At 41.8% G+C, this 20,886-nt stretch overlaps 1 protein-coding gene across 1 annotated transcript in view; it reads right to left on the reverse strand.

Moving 5' to 3' along the window:
• Positions 1-20,886, reverse strand: part of AMOT (angiomotin) — an 83,446-nt gene that overhangs the window by 4,456 nt on the left and 58,104 nt on the right. The window contains exons 9-13 of the mRNA XM_023553901.2: positions 17,774-17,923; positions 16,733-16,923; positions 11,330-11,452; positions 10,284-10,516; positions 171-908 (exon numbers count right to left, since the gene is read on the reverse strand). Coding sequence (XP_023409669.2) covers positions 171-908; positions 10,284-10,516; positions 11,330-11,452; positions 16,733-16,923; positions 17,774-17,923 — 1,435 coding nt within the window. The remainder of the gene's footprint in view (positions 1-170; positions 909-10,283; positions 10,517-11,329; positions 11,453-16,732; positions 16,924-17,773; positions 17,924-20,886) is intronic.

Below are 20,886 nucleotides of genomic sequence, written 5' to 3' on the forward strand. Positions count from 1 at the left end.
GGTGGCTGAGAAATCATTCACAGACTCTCTTCCCTATCTCTTCTAATTAATCCCTTTTGGAACATGAAAGACTCACTCCACAAGACCAACTCTGTCTAAAAATCAGGGACCAACAAACAAATCTGCATATGAGGGCAGAACAAAAGCTAACTGGTACAGAGAATTTGTACCTGTCTTGTCCGGATTGCAGGTCAAACTTGGTACAGATAAACGACGTGGTGTAGAGCCGGCAGCTGGACTTGCAGAAGCCTCAGCCTGAGCCAAAGCTGGAGTTGGAGCTGGAGCTGGAATAGGAGCCGCAGTCGGAGCTGGAGCTGGTGCCTGAGTCTGAGCCGGAGCAGAAGCCTGAGCCGGTGCTGAAGCCGGAACCGAAGTTGGAGCTGGAGGTGGAACCGGAGCCGGGGCAGCTGGAGCAACCTGAACAGCAGCAGCAGCAGCAGCAGCAGCAGCAGCAGCAGCAGCAGCAGCAGTAGCAGGAGCAACAGCAGCAGCAGAAACAGCAGAGGCAGAAATTGGAATCTGAGCAGCAGCAGCTGGAGAAACAGCAGCAACAATAGCAGCAGCAGTTGCTGGAGATGGGGCAGCAGCAGCAGTAGCTGGAGCAGCAGAGGCAGCAACAGCAGCTGGAGCAGCAGCTACCATGGTGGTGGTGTTGGTGGCAGCGGTGGCAGTGTTGGTGGCAGCGTTGGCAGTGATGGTGGCAGCAGTGGCAGCAGCAGCAACTGGAGCAGGAACAGAGACTGGAGCAACAGCTGCAGTTTTGTTCGGGTCCGTTCCACGTTCAGTTTGGGTGCTGCAGTCTCGGCTGCCTGTCTTGGAGTGAGCTGAAAGCAGGGGAGTTGAGGGAGGCACAGGTGAGGGTGTGGAAGGGACAGACTCAGCACGGTAGTCTCCACCCAGGAGAATACCTACAAATAAAAGAAAGAGGTTAGAAAACAATAGGTTCATTCTGGGAAGATGGCAGCATAAACAAACCATTGTTCTGATCCTCCCCCACAAATACAACAAGAAATACAAGGAAATGGTGCTCAGCTTTGACGGACTCTGAATCTTTGAGAGACTCTGAATTGGGGAGCAGAGGAATGTAGCTGGTAACTACAGACAGGCAGGAACAACATATCAACGAGTCACATACGGTAGGAAAATCACTTCTCCCATCATCCCTGCCCCTCCTACTGCTGTGAACTGGAATAGCGGCCCCAGAAAAAGAGCCTGTTTCCCTAACTGCCGCAGTCCCTACCTGTATAAAGAGACAGGACCCAAAGCTTCTGCCCTAAAATCAACAACGCAGACCTCCCCAGGGGTTCTTTTGGAGTGTGCCAGCACCTCCCCCATCTGGACACTGTCTGTTGCAAGCCTACTGCAAATTGCTACAGAAGGTCCATGCAGTGGAGACTGCTCTCAGTCACTCTGCCTACCTCCCTGTGCACTCGCATGGCTCAGCCCTCTGAAACCAACAGGACAGACATCCTAGGGAGTCAGTTCTGGTCTGTCTGCTCCCCCTTTTAGTCAGTGCTGGGGACTGCTGACTGAGGCTGCTGTGTGCTAAGAAACAGGCATTTTTAGTGGAGGAAAAACCCACAGCGAACATATTACAGGGAGGGCTCTGATAGCAACAAGGCAGGCCTACCTGGAGGTCCACTGTGAGCATGAAAGCCCCTCCTCTGCCCAGACACTGTCAACTGCAGGTCTGCTGTGAATTGCTGCAGAAGGGCCCTGCAGTGGAGTCTGCTCCCATAGTCAGCACTTTACCTGCCCCTTTTGCACCCCATAGCTCTGGCCATTGAAACCAACAGGACAAACTTCCCTGGGGGTCAATTGGAGTTAGTCTGCCCCCACTTCCAGTTAGCACTGAGAAGCTGCTGTATGTTAGGAAGGAGTCTTGAGCGGAGGCTACACTCACAGCTAATAATCTACCAGGGGATCTCTGTTAGCAATAAGACAGACCTCCATAGGGATCTGAGCAGAGCATGACACCCCCTCCCCCACCTGGTAATTGTTGGTTGCCAGGCTGTTATAAGCTGCTACAGAAGGCATCTGCAGTGGAGTCTGCTCCAATAATCTGCACTCTACCTGCCTCCCTGTGCACCCCATAGCCCAGGCCACTGAAACCAACAGGACAGACCTCCCAGGAGATCCGTTTGGATCTGTCTGCTTCCCCTTATAGTTGGAACTGAGGACTGGCGACTAAGGCTGCTGTGTGGTAGGAAGCACGCATCCTGAGTGGAGGCTACACCCACAGCCAACGTACTACAGAATGGGCTCTGAGAGCAACAAGGCAAACCTCCCTGAGGGTCTGCTCAGAGTCTGACTATCCTTCCCCCAACCAGTAACTGCTGGCTGCTGGACTGATAAGAACTCCTACAAAAGGTTCCTTACAGTGGAGTCAGGGAGTAGGTCACCTAAGTGGAGACTGCTATGCCAACTACCACAGGGACACTGGAGCTCTGAAACTAACAAGACAGATCTCTCAGAGGTCATTCTGGGGAGTGTCACTCCCTCCTCCTTCTGAATCGGAAGAAAGTCTGCCTGTGCTTCCCCTGAATGTCAGTTCAGATATAAGCAGCCCCCACAAAGCAGGAAAGGAAACTTCAGGCACAGCTGGAGGTAACGCCCAGCTTCAAAGGGGGCTCACTGGGTATGGGTTTTCTGACTAAACACATGATTGCAGAAACAGAGAAGGGAAGGGAGTAATAATCAGAGAGAGGGGACTATGCCCCTGTTGAACAGATTGATTAGTATGTGATATCTCAACTGAGTGGCAATGCCCGCTAGTGGACAGATTTATCACAGCATGTTCTCTCGTGTGTCTGGGAGAGATTGAAAGTTGAAAAACGAGATCTGGAATTTTCGAACCCCAATTAAACCATGGAGGGAGAAGGAGCTATCACAGAGATGTAGAGGAAATGGTAAGCAGAGGCTTCAATACACCACTTTCAATGTTGGACAAAACATCTAGACAGAAGGTCAACAAGGAAACAGAGGACCTGAATGACATTATAAGCCAACTAGACTTAACAGACATATGTAGAACACTCCACCCCAAAACAGAACAATATACATTCTACTCCACTGCTCATGGATCATTCTCCACAATACACCACATTTTAGGTCACAAAGCAAGTCTTGATAAATTTTAAAAAGATTGAAATCATACAAAATGTTTTCTCTGATCATAATGGAGTGAAGCTAGAAATCAGTAACAGAAAAAAAAACCCTGCAAAATAAATATATGGAAATTAAACAACACATTATTAAACTACCAATGAGTCAAGGGAGAAATCACGAATTTCTCAGAGTCAAATGAAAATGAAAGCACAACATTCCAAAATTTATAAGATACAGCAAAGACAGCACTCAGAGGGAAATTTTTTGTAACAAATGCCTACATAAAAAAAGAAGAAAGATCCCAAATGAACAGCCTAACTTGACAACTCCAGGAACTAGAAAGAGAAGAGCAAACTAAGCCTAAATCCACCTATAACAAAGATCAAAGGAAAAATAAATAAAATTGAAAAGAGAAAAACAATAGAGAAGAAATAAAACCAGAAGTTGGTTTTTGAAAAGATCAGTAAAATTGACAAACCTTTAGCTAGACTGATGAAGAAAAGAAAAGATGCAAGTAACCAAAATAAAAATGAAAGAGGGGGCATTACAACTGATCTGTTAGAAATAAAGAGAAATACGACAGAATTTTATGAACAACCATATGGCAACAACTGGATAACCTAGATGAAATGGACAAATTCTTAGAAGCACACAACCTACTCAAACTGACTCAAGATGAAATAGAAAGTCTCAACAGACTCATAACAAGTGAAGAGATGGAATCAGTGATCAAAAGCTTCCCAACAAAAAAAGTCCTGGACCGGATGGCTTCACTGGGGAATTCTACCCAAACGTTTAGCATACTGACAAACTTTTAGCTAGACTGACACCAACAATGCTTAAACTCTTCCAAAAGAATTAAACATAACCATGATACCCACACCAGACAAAGACACAAGAAAACTACAGACCAATATTACTTATGAACACAGGTGCAAACATCCTCAACAAAATACTAGTGAAAATAATCTGACAGCATATTAAAAGAGTTATACACCATGATCAAATGAGATTTATTCCAGGAATGCAGGGGTGTTTCAACATTGGAAAATCAGTTAATGTAATACAGCATATCAATAGAACCAAGAAAAAGAACCATATGATGATCTCTACAGATATAGAAAAAGCATTTGATAAAATCCAACACCCTTTCTTGATGAAAACCCTAAAGAAGTTTGGAATAGAAGGGAAATTCCTCAATATGATTCAGGGTATATATTTTTTATATATGAAAAGCCAACAGCCAACATTATACTTAACGGAGAAAGACTGAGAGCTTTCTCTCTTTATAATTGGAAACAATACAAGGGTGCCCACTCTCACCACTTCTATTCGATATTGTATTAGAAGTCCTAGCCAGTGCAATAAGACAAGAAAAAGAAATAAAAGGTATCCAGACTCAATAAGAAGTAAAATTATCTCTATTTGCAGATGATATGATCAGAAAATTCCAAAAGGTCCACAAGAAAACTTCTAGGACTAATACAGGGATTTAGCAAAGTTGCAAGGTACAAGATCAACAAACAAAAATCAGTTGGGTTTCTCTACACCAGCAATGAGAAAGCTGAAAGTGAAATTAGGGAAAAATTCCATTTACAATAACATTTAAGAGAATAAAATACCTAGGAATAAATGTAATCAGGACATTGAGGACTTATAATATAAAAACTATAAAACAGCGCTGAAAGAGATTAAAGCAGACTTAAATAAATGGAAAGATGTTCCATGTTCATGGATTGGAAGAGTTAATATTGTTAAGATGTCAATACTACCCGAAACGATCTATAGATTCAATGAAATTCCAAATTCCAACAGCCTTCTTCACAAAAATAGAAAAAGCAATCCTCAACTTTATAATGAATAGCAAGAGGCCGCGAATAGCTAAAACAATGTAGAAAGAGAAGAACAAAGCAAGAGGACTCACGCTTCCTGATTTTAAAGCATTTTTTATAGAGCTACAGTAATCAAAACAGCCTGGTACTGGTATAACATTAGACACATAGAAAAATGCAATAGAATTGAGAGTTCAGAAATAAACCCACACATTTATGGTGAACTGATTTTTGACAAGGGTGCTAAGTCCATTCGATGGGGAAAGAAGAGTCTCTCCAATAAACGGTGCTGGAAAAATTGATTTTCCACATGCAGAATAATGACACAGAATCCATGCTTCACATCATACCGTAAAACAAATTTAAAATGGATTAAGGACCTAAATATGCAAACTAAAACCATGAAATTCTCAGAAGAACAAGCAGGGACAACACTGTCAAGCCTAGCTTTCAACAATGGATTATCTAATATAATTTTAAAAAGCCCAAAAAGCAAAAGACAAAATAAATAAACGGGACCTCATAAGAATTAAAAATTTCTGTTCATCAAAAAACTTTACCAAAAAAGTGAAAAGACAAGCTACTGACTGGAACAATGTCTCTGGAAACCACATATTTGACAAGGATCTAATAACCAAAGTATATATAAGACTTTGACAACTTAACGACAAAAAGACAAATAACCCACTTATAAAAAGGACAAAGGACTTGAATATACATTTCATGAAAGAGGACACTGAAATAGCCACCAAACACATGAAAAGATGCTCAGCATCATTAGCCATCAGAGATGCAAATCAAAACCACAATGAGATACCATTTCACTCCCGCTAGGATAGCTAGGCACTGGGTCTGGTTTTTAGGATGGCTAAGATAAAAAACAACAACAACAGAAAATACCAAATGTTGGCTAGGATGTGGAGAAATTGGAACCCTTATCCATTGCTGATGGGAGTACAAAATGGTACAGCAATGTGGAAAACAGTGTGGCAGTTTCTCAAAACAATTTAAAATAAAACTACCATAAAAAAAACCCAAAACCAAACCCAGTGCTGTCGAGTCAATTCCGACTCATAGCAACCCTATAGGACAGAGTAGAACTGCCCCGTAGAGTTTCCAAGGAGCTCCTGGCAGATTCAAACTGCCAACCCTTTGGTTAGCAGCCATAGCACTTAACCACTACGCCACCAAGGTTTCCAAAATTACCATATGACCCAGAAATTCCTCTCCTAGGTATATATCCAAAAGACTTGAAAGTAGAGACTCAAACAGACACTTGTACTAACATTGTACCACTATTCACAATACCCAAAAGATGGAAACAACCTAAATACCCATCAACAGACGAACAGATAAACAAAATGTGGTACATACATAAAATGGAATACTACTCAGCCAGTAGGAGAAATGAAGACTTGATACTTGCTACAGTATGGATGGAGCTTGAAGACACTATGCTGAGCAAAATAAGCTTAGCACAAAAGGACAAATATTGTATGACCTCGCTTATATTAAAAAAAAAAAAGGCATAAAAAGGCAAATGTATATAGACCAAAGTTTATTAGTGGTTACCAGGTGTGGGAGGGAGAGGGAAAAGAGGGGTTAACGATGATGGAAAAATTGCATTAAGGGTAGGGTTGCTCAATCGATTATGTAATTACTGTCAATAAGTTGTACACCTGTCAAAAGTTGAATTGGCAAAGTTGTGTGATAGATACATTTACAACAATGACACACACACACAAATGGTAGCTGCTGAGGTTGCTTATGTACTACTAAACACATCATGGGATTTGGTTCCTCGGTGTTATGGATTGAATTGTGTCCCCCCAAAATGTGTGTCAACTTGGCTAGGCCATGTCTCCCTGTATTGTGTGGTTGTCCTCTATTTTGTGATCTGATGTAATTATCCTATGTGTAGTTCAGTCCTAACCTTTATGATGTTAATGAGGTAGGATTAGAGGCAATTATGTTAATGAAGCAGGACACAATCTACAGGACTAGGTTGTATTTTGAGTTAATCTCTTTTGAGATATGAAAGAGAGAAGTGAGCAAAGAGTAGAGGGACCTCATTACCACCAAGATAAGAAGAGCCAGTTGCAGAGCATGCTCTTTGAACCCGGGGTCCCTGTGCTGAGAAGCTCCTAGGCCATGAGAAGGTTGATACCAAGGACTTTCCCCGAAAGCCAACAGAGGGAGAAAGCCTTCCCCTGGAGCTGGCATCCTGAACTCGTATTTCTAGTTTCCTAAATTGTGAGAGAATAAATTTCTGTTTGTTAAAACTATCTACTTGTAGTATTTTTGTTATAGCAACACTAGATAACTAAGACACTTAGTTTGGAGGTTTAGGGTCATGGTTTTATGGAACATTCCAGTTAACTGGTCTAATAATGTGTTTGGTGCTTCTGTTCTACCTCCAAATTTGTTATGTAGTGCCTGGGGTCTTAAAAGCTTACATGTGGCCATCCCAGGCACAACAATTGGTCTCTATTCACCTGAAGCAACAGACGAAGAAGAAGAGTCAGGAATAGGAGGAGGATATGGAATGTGTGACTAATTGCTTCCATGAACAATTGTCCCCTTTGCCATGAGACTAGAATAACTAGATGGTGCCCAGCTACTATGACCAAACATTTTTATCAAAGATTCCATAGAATAATCCTGATCAAAAGGAGGAAAATGCAGAACAGAATTTCAAATTCTCATGGTCTCTAGACCTTCTGGAACCATGGAGGTTGGATGAACCCCTGAAACTATAGCCCTGAGATAACTTTTAAACCTTAAATAAAAAATATCCCCTGAAGCCATCTTAAAACCAAACAATAATTTAGCTTTACTAATAAAAAAGGCCTGCCTTGAGCATTATGCTCTTTAAAGAACTATCTATATGGGATCAAACTGACAACAGCAACTCGAAAGATTAGATAGGAACCTTGGGGGCAGTGAATTTATTCACGAGGGAGGAACAACTCAGAAAAGGAGGGTGAGAATGGGTGTAAAACTCGAGGAATGTAATCAATGTCAATAAATAGTACATGTAAAAACTGTTGACCCAATCAAGAAGTGGGCAAAGGATATGAACACACATTTCACTAAGGAAGATATTCAGGCAGCCAACAGATACATGACAAAATGCTCTCGATCATTAGCCATTAGAGAAATGCAAATTAAAACTACGATGAGATTCCATCTCACTCCAACAAGGCTGGCATTAATCCAAAAAAACACAAAATAATAAATGTTGGAGAGGCTGCGGAGAGATTGGAACTCTCATACACTGCTGGTGGGAATGTAAAATGGTACAACCACTTTGGAAATCTATCTGGCGTTATCTTAAACAGTTAGAAATAGAACTACCATACAACCCAGAAATCCCACTCCTAGGAATATACCCTAGAGATACAAGAGCCTTCATACAAACAGATATATGCACACCCATGTTTATTGCAGCTCTGTTTACAATAGCAAAAAGTTGGAAGCAACCAAGGTGCCCATCAACGGATGAATGGGTAAATAAATTGTGGTATATTCACACAATGGAATACTACGCATCGATAAAGAACAGTGACGAATCTGTGAAACATTTCATAACATGGAGGAACCTGGAAGGCATTATGCTGAGCGAAATTAGTCAGAGGCAAAAGGACAAATATTGTATAAGACCACTACTATAAGATCTTGAGAAATAGTAAACCTGAGAAGAACAAAAAAAAAAAAACTGTTGAATTGGTTTATGTTTTGCTGTGCATATTCTCAACAACAACAAAATAAATAAAATTTAGAAAAAAAGAAAACAATAGGCTATTCAAATACACACATCTGATTATCTCTTCCTCTTTATGTACTTGGTGGTGAAGGGGACACAGCAGTTCAGCAGACATTTGAATGGGTCTGAATTCTTCCTTCTTTTTTGCCTCTAGAAAACTCAAGAATCAGTTCGTCAGATACCTCCACCAATGCTAAAAGTTTCTTTCAGACTTAGAAGACCCCTTCTGGTCCTCATTCTCCAACTTTGAGTACCTAAAACACCTAGTGCCATCGAGTCGATTCCGACTCATAGCGACCCTATAAGACAGAGCAGAACTGCCCCATAGAGTTTCCAAGGAGGGCCTGGTGGATTTGAACTACCGACTCCTTGATTAGCAGCTGTAGCACTTAACCACTATGCTGCCAGGTTTTCCAACTTTGAGTACAACTTATTAAACCTTTAATGTCCTGTATAGCTATTTTGATTTATTTTTCCAATGGTGACTGATTTCCACAGAGCTATCAGAATTCTTCTACTCAGTTCTACTTATAACCAATACCATACATTAACAGAGAGGTAGAAAGAAGTTTGTGGTCATAAATGAATGTGGTAATACCAACATGATCTCAGGTTCTAACCCATGACCACGTCCCCAAAGTGCCTACTCTAACCGAAGAACACTGCAAGTGTCAGAGGATCAATAAGCAACAAGAAGAGCTAATGTATCTATCTATATCTATACCTGGAAACCCTGGTTGCATAGTGGTTAAGTGCTATGGCTGCTAACCAAAGGGGCTGGCGGTTTGAATCTGCCAGGCGCTCCTTGGAAACTCTGTGGGGCAGTTCTACTCTCCTATAGGGTCGCTATGATTTGTAATTGACTCAACAGCACTGGGTTTTGTATCTACACCTACAATGATCAATTAGGTTAGATAGATAGATAGATTAGATAGAGAGATGACAGACAGAAGATACATAGATGATAGATCTAGATAGATAGGTAGATAGGTAGGTATAACCTGCTCCCTCAGGCTCTAAAAATATGCCTATGCCTTATGGCATTCACAATACTTCTGGGGTTTTGATTAGAGAGGAAGGAATGGATAAAAATGGAATGGAAAAAGTATATTCTGTTCTCATCTCAGAACATTCTGGTAACAAAAACTTGCCACCCAGCTACATTTAGCTTAGCTAGAACTCTGGGTCCTCCTATTGCGTGGGAGGAAGGAGCATAGAAGAAGCTGTAATTTTGGAATTTTGAATAACATGAAGGCCACATGGGCTTTGGACAAAGTATCCCCATGTGGAAAAGGCCAAATCATAATTTTTTAAAGGAAATTGAAGTTGTTATCTTCCCTGCCACCCAAATAGAACTCAGAATTCTATCTTCTAATACCTTGGCTTCAACCAATGTTTTCTCAGTGAGACTTCACTGAGTAGAGGAGCTCTTTAATGTGCAGCTAGTCTCTCAGTCTGTCATATCTTCCTCTCTATAACCTGGGCCATCATCCCTTTTCCTGGCTGTGTGAGCACTTATGTAAGTCACGGCTCTCTTTAAACTTGTCACTATACTCTTCCTTATTTACTGTCATTACCTAGGCTCCCCTTCCAGTTCTTATCATCACGCTTCTCTTCCATGATGGGGGTGCCAGTCAGGGTGGAAGAGTGGGAGAGCAGGCCTGATCCAGCATTGGAAATGGACATCAGAGACTTAGCTGGACGCATGGATGACAACTGCTCTGTCTTACTTGGCTCCTTCCGGGAACGCTGCTGGAGTACCTTGATCATGGCATCCTTCTCAATAATCTGGGCATGGAGGGTCTTAATCCTAGGAGCCAAAGACAAAAAAAAAAAAAAAGAAAACTTTATTATAAACACCTTGTTGCCACCACCATGTTCTGGTTGCACTACTTCCATGGACTTCAGCTCCCATTGTCTGTATTGATTAAGGGTTAGTCTACTTATTTCTGAATTGCAGGGAAAGGGATGCTGTGCTAAAGTTTTTCAAATGCCTTTCTGCTCACACAAATGGAAATAGCAGAGCCTCCAGAAGTTACTGTTTAAATGTTAAGAAGTCAAAGTAGAGTATGGGTTAAAAGAAAGGCTGTATACATGAGAGAGTAAACCTATGTAGTGGGTGCTGTGATGAAGGATCTGTGTCAACAGAGATAATGTGTTCAGTAAGAAAGTGAAAACTTCTGTGAATGAGCCACAACCTTTAGGTATAAGTAAATGATCATGAGTTTATAGAAGACATCAGGTGCCCTACCTCCCAGTCTGAGTAGGTGTTCTTTTATGAAGCATTCTGCAGTATCACAGGGCTGAGGTGCAGTGCTAGAAAAGAATTCTCCAGAGTGCAGATATCAACAATTCAGGTCTGGCAGAGGGTGGATGGAAAGCAACTGGCAAGGCCAAGGGGAAAGCAGCCCTACTTGGAAATCCACAGTTGGTGGGTATACTCAAGGTAAAGGTCATCATATCATAAACCCTAAGTAAGAGGCTGGCAGGGGTGGAGGAGGTGGAGGAAGGCAGCATTATCAGGTTTCACAGTTATGAATAAAGATGCCTGTCCCTTCCTACTGATATATCTGGTCTCTATACCAACTTCCCATATCCATCAGGGTCGAGATTGGCATGTTACCTGCCCTCCATGTCAAGGCAACGCTTGTTGGCCATCAAGATTTCTTCTTCCTCCTTCTGGATGCGAGCTTCTAGTGCTGTGTCATAGCTGGTGTTAGGAGAGTGGCTGATGACTGTTGTGTCCCTGGGGAGGAAAATGGCAGTGATGATGGTGGGAGAAGAGCAACATCAATGACTACTACCTCCCTCCTAAATTAAAGATATTGTTGGAAAACCCCAACCTAAAATCAAACTCATTAGAAACGGTTGGTTTCTGAGTGATTTACTCATAAGAGCCCTAAAACCCACTAAAAAAAAGCCCTAAAGATGGGAAAATTCATAGGAGAGGTTATTGACATGGGTGTGGCTGTAAAAGCTGGTGAAGAATTCTATGAGATGGGTACAGGCCTTCCTTCAGAACTGGACAGGCATCCTCTTAAAAACCTTCTTTCAGATAGTTCTTCCTTCAACTTTCAGACCATGGCCAGGGAATAAGAAAATGTACATATTTCAGGGCTTCAAACCAGTTTGAAGTGGTTCAGTCATGGCCAGTGGAAACAAGGGCAGTGTAAACATTGCATAGCAACCAAATCTCTTGAGTGTAGGCTTTTGACCCCGAGTAGGAAACAGGCAGCAGTGCCCTCCTCAAAGATGGTGGTCACCATGCTGCTTTAAATGTGTGTCGCTTTCCACAGTTCTGCCAATAATCCAATCTCCAGCATCAGGAATCTCTCAGGAGCCTGATGTGGGAGATTGGATTATTGGCAGGACTGTGGAGAGCAACACACATTCAAAGCTATGGTCGGCTGCCATCTATGGCTGCCATCTAGGTGCGGGTACCACTGCCTGCTGCCTGTTTCCTACTTGGGGCAAAAGCCAATGCTCAAGAGATTTGGTTGCTATGTAACGTGTACACTCCCATTGGCCATGACTGAACCACTTCGAACTGGCTGAAAGTCCTGACATATTTCCACTTTATTCTCACGTCAGTCATCATGAAGTGAAAGGGCTAGACTTTGACGGAAGCTGGAGAATGAACTAAATAGCTTATTGCTGCAGAAGAATAGTGGCAACTACACCTGATAGTTAGAAACAAACTACAGACGAATCAACAGCTAACATCAAGGAGGGCATGTGAGCTCAGTGACAAGCAGTATCTTTGAGTCAGTGCCACTTGGTTCCTATCTAACCTACATCTGAAAAATTCTAGTGCCAAATTGACGAGTCTACCCTAACTAAGTGACTGTTCTCTTGCCAGAGTCCCAACTACATAAGAGACCATCATGTTCCAGCTGAAAGTGTCTCTGGCAATTAACTCAAAGAGCAATTAATAAGGAGAACTGTGTGTGTGTGACAGAGAGAAAGAAGAGGAGGGGCTAGTCCTCCTCTTCATGAGTCAAAGAAATATGGGAATAGTCTGATAAATGAGGTCATGCATCTTTCTGCAGTTCATTTAGAATCCGCATTAGAGAAAAGAGGGAAGGGAATGAAGAAAACTGGATCTTATTTGAGTAACTTGGAGGGAAAGGAAAAAGAGAATTAGGAAGAATACTAATGTAATTATATTGGCCTTAAAGGAAATTGGACAATAGGCGTAGAAGACAATGAACTGGCACTGCTTCATTATATTCCTATGAGAATGAGTATCTGTGGGAGAACTCCAAGCATATTTTTGCTTAGCTTAAGGACTGGGACCAACACAGATGGGGTTGAAGTGGCAACGGAGTGAAGAGGCAGAAAGTTGATGTTAAAGTTGGGGAACTTTGATGAGTCTCTGCAAAACTAATCTCCAAAATGCTTGTACCTTGTATGCGATACTGAAACAATATGAACAGTGACATAATTAAAATTAAGAAGAGGGAAGGAATACTATGACTCTCACTTCCCAAGTGAATAATATTTTAACATCTCGGAATTCTATACTTCCTCTAGTGCAATTTCCTTGCTCGTAATTCTACTGAGAATGGCTCCTGTGTTCCAAGGAACTCAAAGGGAAGCATCATTGTGTAGTGATTGTTGGCACTGGTGTCAAACCCCAGCTTTTCCAAGTACTCTGCCATTAAGGAGCTCTATGCCTCAGTTAACTGGTCTAAGCCTCAGTCTCTTCATATGTAAAATGGGAACAATAACTGTACCTGTATCTCCGAGTGTTTTGTGGGGATAAAACAAAATTACGCATGTAAAGCATACAATGGCAGGCACAGTATAAGCACTCAACAAATTTATCTATTAGGAGGGAAACATACAGGAAGAAGGAGAATAGCAGAGAAGAGAGTATGGCTTGAAAGAATTTCAGCTCTTGGTATAATCCTGGAGGCAATTCCTGTTCTGCAGAGTTCCAATTTGATGGCTGAAGCTTCAGTGCCAGACCTCTCTAAAAAGTGCATGGGTCTATGAACACTGGGGATTTGAGCACATGGTTTGTCACTGGGGGAGCTGATCCTGGCTTACTGCCACTTCCATTGCATAAAAGACCATTTTGGGGACTCAGAGCACTGCCAGCTAATTGATATGGACACTGTGAGTTCCTCAGGAATGGAGCCTGAAAATTTGGGGCACTTAGTGAATTCCTACAGAGCTGCCAGGACACTCCTTAGCATTAATCTGCCTTCTAGAAGACTGGGGCTACTAGGCCAATGGCTTAAGAAAAAGCAAGGAAGCAGAGTTTTTGAGGGAGCAGCTTGACCTGCTACCTTCCAATACTCTGAGACAATCCTTGAGAACATCAGTACAGAGATGCTTGGCTACGGCTAGAAAGTACAACCTGCAAACCCTTAACCACATATCTCCACATTTGACATCCCCCATTTCAAATGCTGAAGTACACAGTTTCTGGCAAAGTCAAACCCTACTATCCCTCCAGTTGCCTTCTCTCTTCTTCTTTTCACTAGAGAAGTTATCCCCATTATATCATTTAATTTCCTCCCTAGAATGTCACCAATGACTTCCTAATTAAAACATCTAATGGCATTTTTAACCCCAAGTCTTTCTTTTCCTATTGGTGGCATCCTTTTGTTTATTTGATAAGTGAATCTTAACTTGAGTGAGCCCTGGGTTTGAAGTTACTGAGATGCTGGAGAATGGATAAGACTAGTCTTTGACTTTAGGAGATTTTTAAGGGAAGACAAGACTGTAAATGATTAACTATTACAGGAAGGAGGCTGGACTTTATTCAAGAGGCAATGAAAATTATTAAGAGTTTTTCGAAAGGAATGAAATAATCTGAGCTGTGTTTTAGGAAGATAGCATTATCTCTTGCTGAAATGTGGTGAAGGGTTTTAGAGGAGAGAGAGACACTGGAATCAAGCAGAGCAGTCAGCAAGGTTATTGTAATAATCCCAGCAAGAGATAATGAAAACATGAACCAGTGAAGTGGCAAGAGAAATGGAAACAGGCTGTGGGAGGCAGAATTGATAGAACTTGGAGGCTGTGTGAATGTGAATGGTAGTGAGAGAGAAGAATAGATGAGAACTTTGGCGTTTGTAATTCAGACGACTAAGAAAGATGGTATACCATTTTCTGTGATAGAAAACCAGGGAGGGGTTTTTGGAAAACATTGGAGTGGGCTTTTATTCCAGGTATGTTGGAGTTAAAGTGTCTTAATAATAGCCATAGGATGATATCGAATAAGTTACTGAAGATTCTAACTTTAACGTTAGAGATGTCACAGTTACCATTTGAAGTTACAGCATACGACAAGATAACTAAGAGAGAATCCACAATGAGTAGAAAGCAATGAAAACTGAGAAATGCCTACAGAGGGACAAAGTAGGCATCTGTGATGTGCGTGACCAGATTCTAGGTTATGCTTTGCCTCAAATAGTACCTTACTACTGAACAGTTAATAATCCCTATTCCATTATCTTTGAGCTACATCATATCTGGGAGACAGCATAGTATACTGGATAAGGTGACAAAAATCTAGATTTAAATTCTGGTTCTTCTGCCACTTATTAACTGTGTGTGGTCTTGGGCCATTTCATGAAGTGTTTCTAAATTTATGCCCAAAGATGACAAAATTACCCCAAATCTCACCACTTCCCAATAATAACAATATTTTTAGTGTTAGTATTTCATGAATAACCTCTGAACAAGAGCTGGGCTCAGGTGTTTCCTTGGGAGCTAGCCACTAAAATTATACTTAATTCTGTTTCTAATCTGCCAACAACCTCTCTACCATCTTCTAAGCACAGCTTGGCACTCTATTACAGAAATGACATGTATTGAGCACACCTTTCTCAGGAAACAAAGACAGTTAAGCTTAAGTCCATGAGGAATTAGGAATCAAGCCACAGGTACCTTCAGTCTATTTAAGTTATAGGGGATGCCTGGAGACAAGTGGAGCATATTAGACAAAGTTAAGACATTTTCCTAGAGAACTAGAGCAGATTTACAAATCACCAGTCCAACTCTTAAGCACTGACTACCCCTCATTAGATTTGGCCTGAGAAGGACTCAAAAATAAATGTACCCACCACCCCCTCCACATACAAATCCCAGTCCAAAGTCTGACAAGTGTTTCCAGATTCTTCTGGTTTACCACATTTAGGAGAATGTTAAAAACAAAATTGTGGTTTTTTAATAACTTTCTGGACAGAGACTTCTCTGGGTGCAATACGCTGTAGCCCACTTTAGATACCCAACTCCAGACCAAGGTTCTGTTTGTATCTCCACAACCCATGGCATCCCCTGATTTGAGTTTAGTTTTTTGGCTGTTATTTGTTTCTTTCCGAACTGATGATCATGAACAACAGAGAGGCAGACAAACTCCAATAATTAATGTTTATAACATGAAAAGGGTAACAAATGAGAAGCAAAAAAAATTTCTTAAATATACTCCTCCCGGCACTTGCTCTCCCCTACCAGATGGAATGTAATTGCTTACATGTGATGAGCTCATGTACACAGAAAATGTAGCCTTCAAATATAGACTTTCTCAAAGGGCAAGGATGGATTCATGTTCAGCATAGCCTTTGACATACCTTGGACAAGCCAAAGCTATCAAATGGCAGCAGCCACTCCTGAGTGACATTTACTTTCTTAGTGATATCTCTCTGGAGAGGCTTTCACTTCCAGGCCTGGTGCTTAGCAAAGAAACCTACACAGGTGGCTGAAAGAATCTGTGGCCTGGTGAAGGAGGTGTGCAAACATTCACCCGATCCCATCTGTAACTGTGCTGGCTCCCATGGAATGTTGAACTCTGATTTCTAATAGACTCCTAAAGTAACTATAATTTTCAAATCCCTGACCTTGTGCTCCCACATTCATTCAGTGCCTGCATAACCACATGAAAGAAAAGGCACTTAAGCAGAAAGGAGAGAAAGAAACAGAACATTAAAGACACACACACACACAAAAACCCACTGAAAATTCTATTAATCAGTTACTTCCTGCTCTCCGCATCCACCCCCACCAACCTGCTTACCTCTGAGCAGCCACGGTTGCAGCAGCATCCAGAGCAAAATGTCTCATCACATTCTCCTCCAAGTACTTCTGCTCCCACTTAGTCATATCAGCTTCCAGGGCCAGGATCCTCTCCTCCTTCTCCCGAAGGAGCTCCATCAGTGCAGCAGCATTGTACTCTGAAACATTGGTGGGCTGAGAGTTGCCCTGGCGCTGTTGGGAGAGATGCCCAAGACCTCACAGATTAGTAAGAGAAGAACTATGGTGTCTGAGTCTCATTTTAAGAGCCCCTATCTTATGGAGTTCAGTTCTACTCTATAACACATGGGGTCACCATGAGTTGGAATCAATTGAATGGCAATGGGCTTGGATTTGGTTTGGATTCTGGGGAAGGATTACTGATAAAGCCACTTCAGTCTGGATTCTGATTCAGTGGCAAGGAAAATTCAGATCTCCTCTTAAGGCCACAGGGCTTTCTATCTTGAGCTTGAATATGGGACTCCCTGGGTGAGAAAAGGAGCCTGCCATATCAAACTGTCATGCTGCTCAAAAAGTGAATCAATGAGTTAAAAACTGCCATCCCTGCCTGCCAGAATGGTGCACAACAGAAATGGTAATAAAAAATACAGTTTCTAGTCCCCACCTTGCTCCCTAACTTGCTATGTCACCTTAACTGAGTCATGAAACCCTTTCTGAGTCTTTATTTTCTCTCATCTAAAAGGAGAATGGATAGACAGATAATTTCTAAAGTCCTTTTCCAGTTCTAAAATGACCATGAGTCTATTTGTACAGCATCTTCACTTTTTATAGGGTCTGCTCTTTGTGGGGTTCATATGAAAATAAAAGGTGTGCAAGTTAATAGGCATCAAGAATTTTGCTGGGATGGGAAGCTAAGGAAGAAGACTAGACTTAATATTTATAATTGGGAGGTACTCTGGAGAAAGAACAAGTGGGGCAAAAAACCTAAAGATGAGCAAGAGTGTAGCTTTTAACTTCAGGTCAAAAGCCAACTGAAAAATAAACAACCATGAATAATTTCATTTTCTTTTTTCTTTCTCCATACCTGCTGAATTCTGAGGGATTCCAGTTCCCTCTCCAGCCGTGTCCGGAGACGGTGCTCCAGCTGCTCCCGTTTTTCACATGCTGCCTGGAGCTGTACAAGGGCCTGCTGCATCTTCTCCACCTTATCTACATACACCTGCTTCTTTTTCAGCTGAAAATCCAGGTTTGAAGATTTACAAGATGAAAGGAAAAAGAGCAACAGGGTCAGTTATGCAACCCCCAAATCCAGCCTTGTGTTTAGATCTTTCCCTGCCCCAGGCTACAAAAAAGTATGGATGGAAAGAAGTTCCTTCATGATGATTAGCAGGCTGCCTTGTATTTATCATAAAAAGAATGTGAATGGGGTAGGAATTAGGAACCCCATTTTAATCTCATCTTTCACCATGTTTATGTCTTCCCTGAGTCTATTTGCATCAGTAGGGGCTGATCATCAGTAGCGTCTAGGAGACAGGTGTCCGTCTGCTATTTATCCTTCAAGGTCCAACTCCAATATCTTCTCTGGAAAGTTTTCCCCAACTGTCAAACACATTCCTTATCCTTCCTTCCACTATTTTCCCATTAATTCTTTTCACATACTTCTACTATGATTTTATCACTGTGCCACAGAATCCTTCAAATTTGCCTTCCCAGCTCTACAGTGACCTTATCTTATTGAGCCGTGTATCCTCCATGCCTAACAAACATTTCTCACTCAATAACCCTTTTTAAAAAATAAATAATTACAGTCACTAACATTACAACACAAAGCAATTGAGTACATTTAACACAGATTTTGAAAGATGTCCATGATTCAAGATAGGTGCCTAGGTCTCCTAACATTTGGTCTTATTAATATATAAAACTAGAGAGGAGGTGAGGCCAAGATGGTGGAGTAATCAGATGCTTCCTGTTGTCCCTCTTAGAATAAAGACTAGAAAAAATAAATGAATCGATTATATGTGAAAAGCAAGTAGCCTTGTACATCAACGGCAAAGTTGAAGAATTGGACTGAGGGGCAGGGGAAGGGAGAGACGGTTCAGAAGCAGCAAGGAGTTGCCAGACCTGACATGTCAGGAACCAGCAACCTGCAGGCTGAGATTGGCTGGCACCAGTGATGAGGCAAGCAGTGGTATTTGGAATATGTTTTCCACATTGGGAGACACCCTGCAGCGGAGAGTTTCCTCATGCCTCCAGAATGAGCAAAAAGTGGCACTCAATCAGTAAAAGATAAGTACATGTGCTAACCTACTGTGCTGATCAAAAAACACTGCTTTGGGAAAAAACTCTTTCCCATTTACCTGACCCCTCCCTGCTCTGCACCAGGTCCCAAGCAGGTTTCAGTGATACCCACGTTCCCCGGGAAAGAAGTAGGACTTGTCCTGTGTCCTGAGCCATTCTCCCAGCCATAGAGGGGGAACAAATTAACAAACAGGGAAAAAATAATCTGCCGGCTCCCCTAAGCCAGGAACTCGGGGCAGAAACAGTTCCTTCACCTAGGCATAGGCATATGGGGTCCACACATTTGAATGCCTTTCGCCACAGCATAGGCCTGTGTGGGCCCATTTCAACAGCTTAGGCCCTCATTAGGACAGTATAACAGGGTATATATCTGAAGCCTAACTTCAATTGTTTCAGCTATATGGTGGAGAGGTAGGTTCGTGATGTTTGACACCACTCTGCCTATTAAGCAGGGTCTTCAACTACCCATATCAGGGGCCTGAGGGCTGGTGGCTCCACCCATGCTACCTACTGACCTGTGATAGGGGTCCAAGGATAAGTGGTGCCTCCAGTCCTTACAGCAAACATCATTGGCTGCCCACAGTCTACCTGCAAAACCTACCCACCTATGTGCTCTAGGGAACTGGGACACATGTTCCTCACAGAAACTCAGGGTGGTGGTCAGCCCCCTGCTTTGCTCAGCGCTTGACTCCTTACTGCAGCCAGTTACCTGTGCCTACACCAATCACCCCTGCTCATCTAAGACTGTAGGTGAGAGCCTGTACCACACACTTGATGACCAACTACCCGGACACCTGAGTAGAACCCACACAAGAAAAGTAAATGGACTCCTGGGCTCACATACCTGATAACAGATCTTACCACCTGATGACAGGACATTACACCTTCAAAGGCACCAATAATCAAATTAGCTCACTTGAGCAGACTATTTGGGAATAGCAAAACAAGAAGACAGGACACAGTAAGCAAGCACAAAACAAATAAATACGATAACTTATTTATGACTCGGAGACAACAGTCAGTATCAAGTAACATAAAGAGGCAGACCATTATGGCTTCAGCAAGCTCCCAAAACAAAGAATCAAGAAATCTTCCAGATGAAGATAACATCCTGGAATTACCGGAGGTAGAATACAAAAGGTTAATAGACAGAACTCTTTAAGATCAGAAAGAAGATCAGGCAAAACGCAGAACAAGCCAAGGACCACACAGACAAAGCAACAGGGAACTTAAGAAGATTAGAGAAGAGCATAATGACAAATTTAATAGGCTGCAAGAACCCATAGAGAGACAGTAAACAGAAATCCAGAAGATTAACAATAAAATTTCAGAATTAGACAACTCAATAGAAAGTCATAGCAGCAGAATTGAGGAAATGGAAGTCAGAATTAGTGAGACTGAAGATAAAGCACTTGACACCAATATATTTCAGGAAAAATCTGATAGAAGAATTTTTTAAAAATGACAAAACCCTAAGAATTATGTGGGACTCTATCAAGAGGAATGACCTCTGAGTGACTGGAGTGCCAGAATGGGGGAGGGGATAACAGAAAATACAGAGAGAATAGTTGAAGATTTGTTGGCAGAAAACTTCCATGATATCATGAAAAACAAGAAGATATCAATCCAAGATGCTCGTGGAACCCCACACAAAGTAGATCCCAAAAGATAGTCACCAAGACATATTATAATCAAATTTGCCAAAACCAAAGAAAGAGAATTTTAAGAGCAGCTAGGGATAAATTAAAAGTCACCTACAAAAGAGAGTCAATAAGACTAAGTTCAGACTACTCAGCAGAAACCATGCAGGAAAAAAGGCAATGGGATGACATATATAAAGACTTGAAGGAAAAAATCATTGCCAGCCAAGAATTATATATCCAGCAAAACTGTCTC

The sequence above is a fragment of the Loxodonta africana genome, chromosome X (assembly GCF_030014295.1).
Source record: "Loxodonta africana isolate mLoxAfr1 chromosome X, mLoxAfr1.hap2, whole genome shotgun sequence".
Taxonomy (NCBI): Eukaryota; Metazoa; Chordata; class Mammalia; order Proboscidea; family Elephantidae; genus Loxodonta; species Loxodonta africana.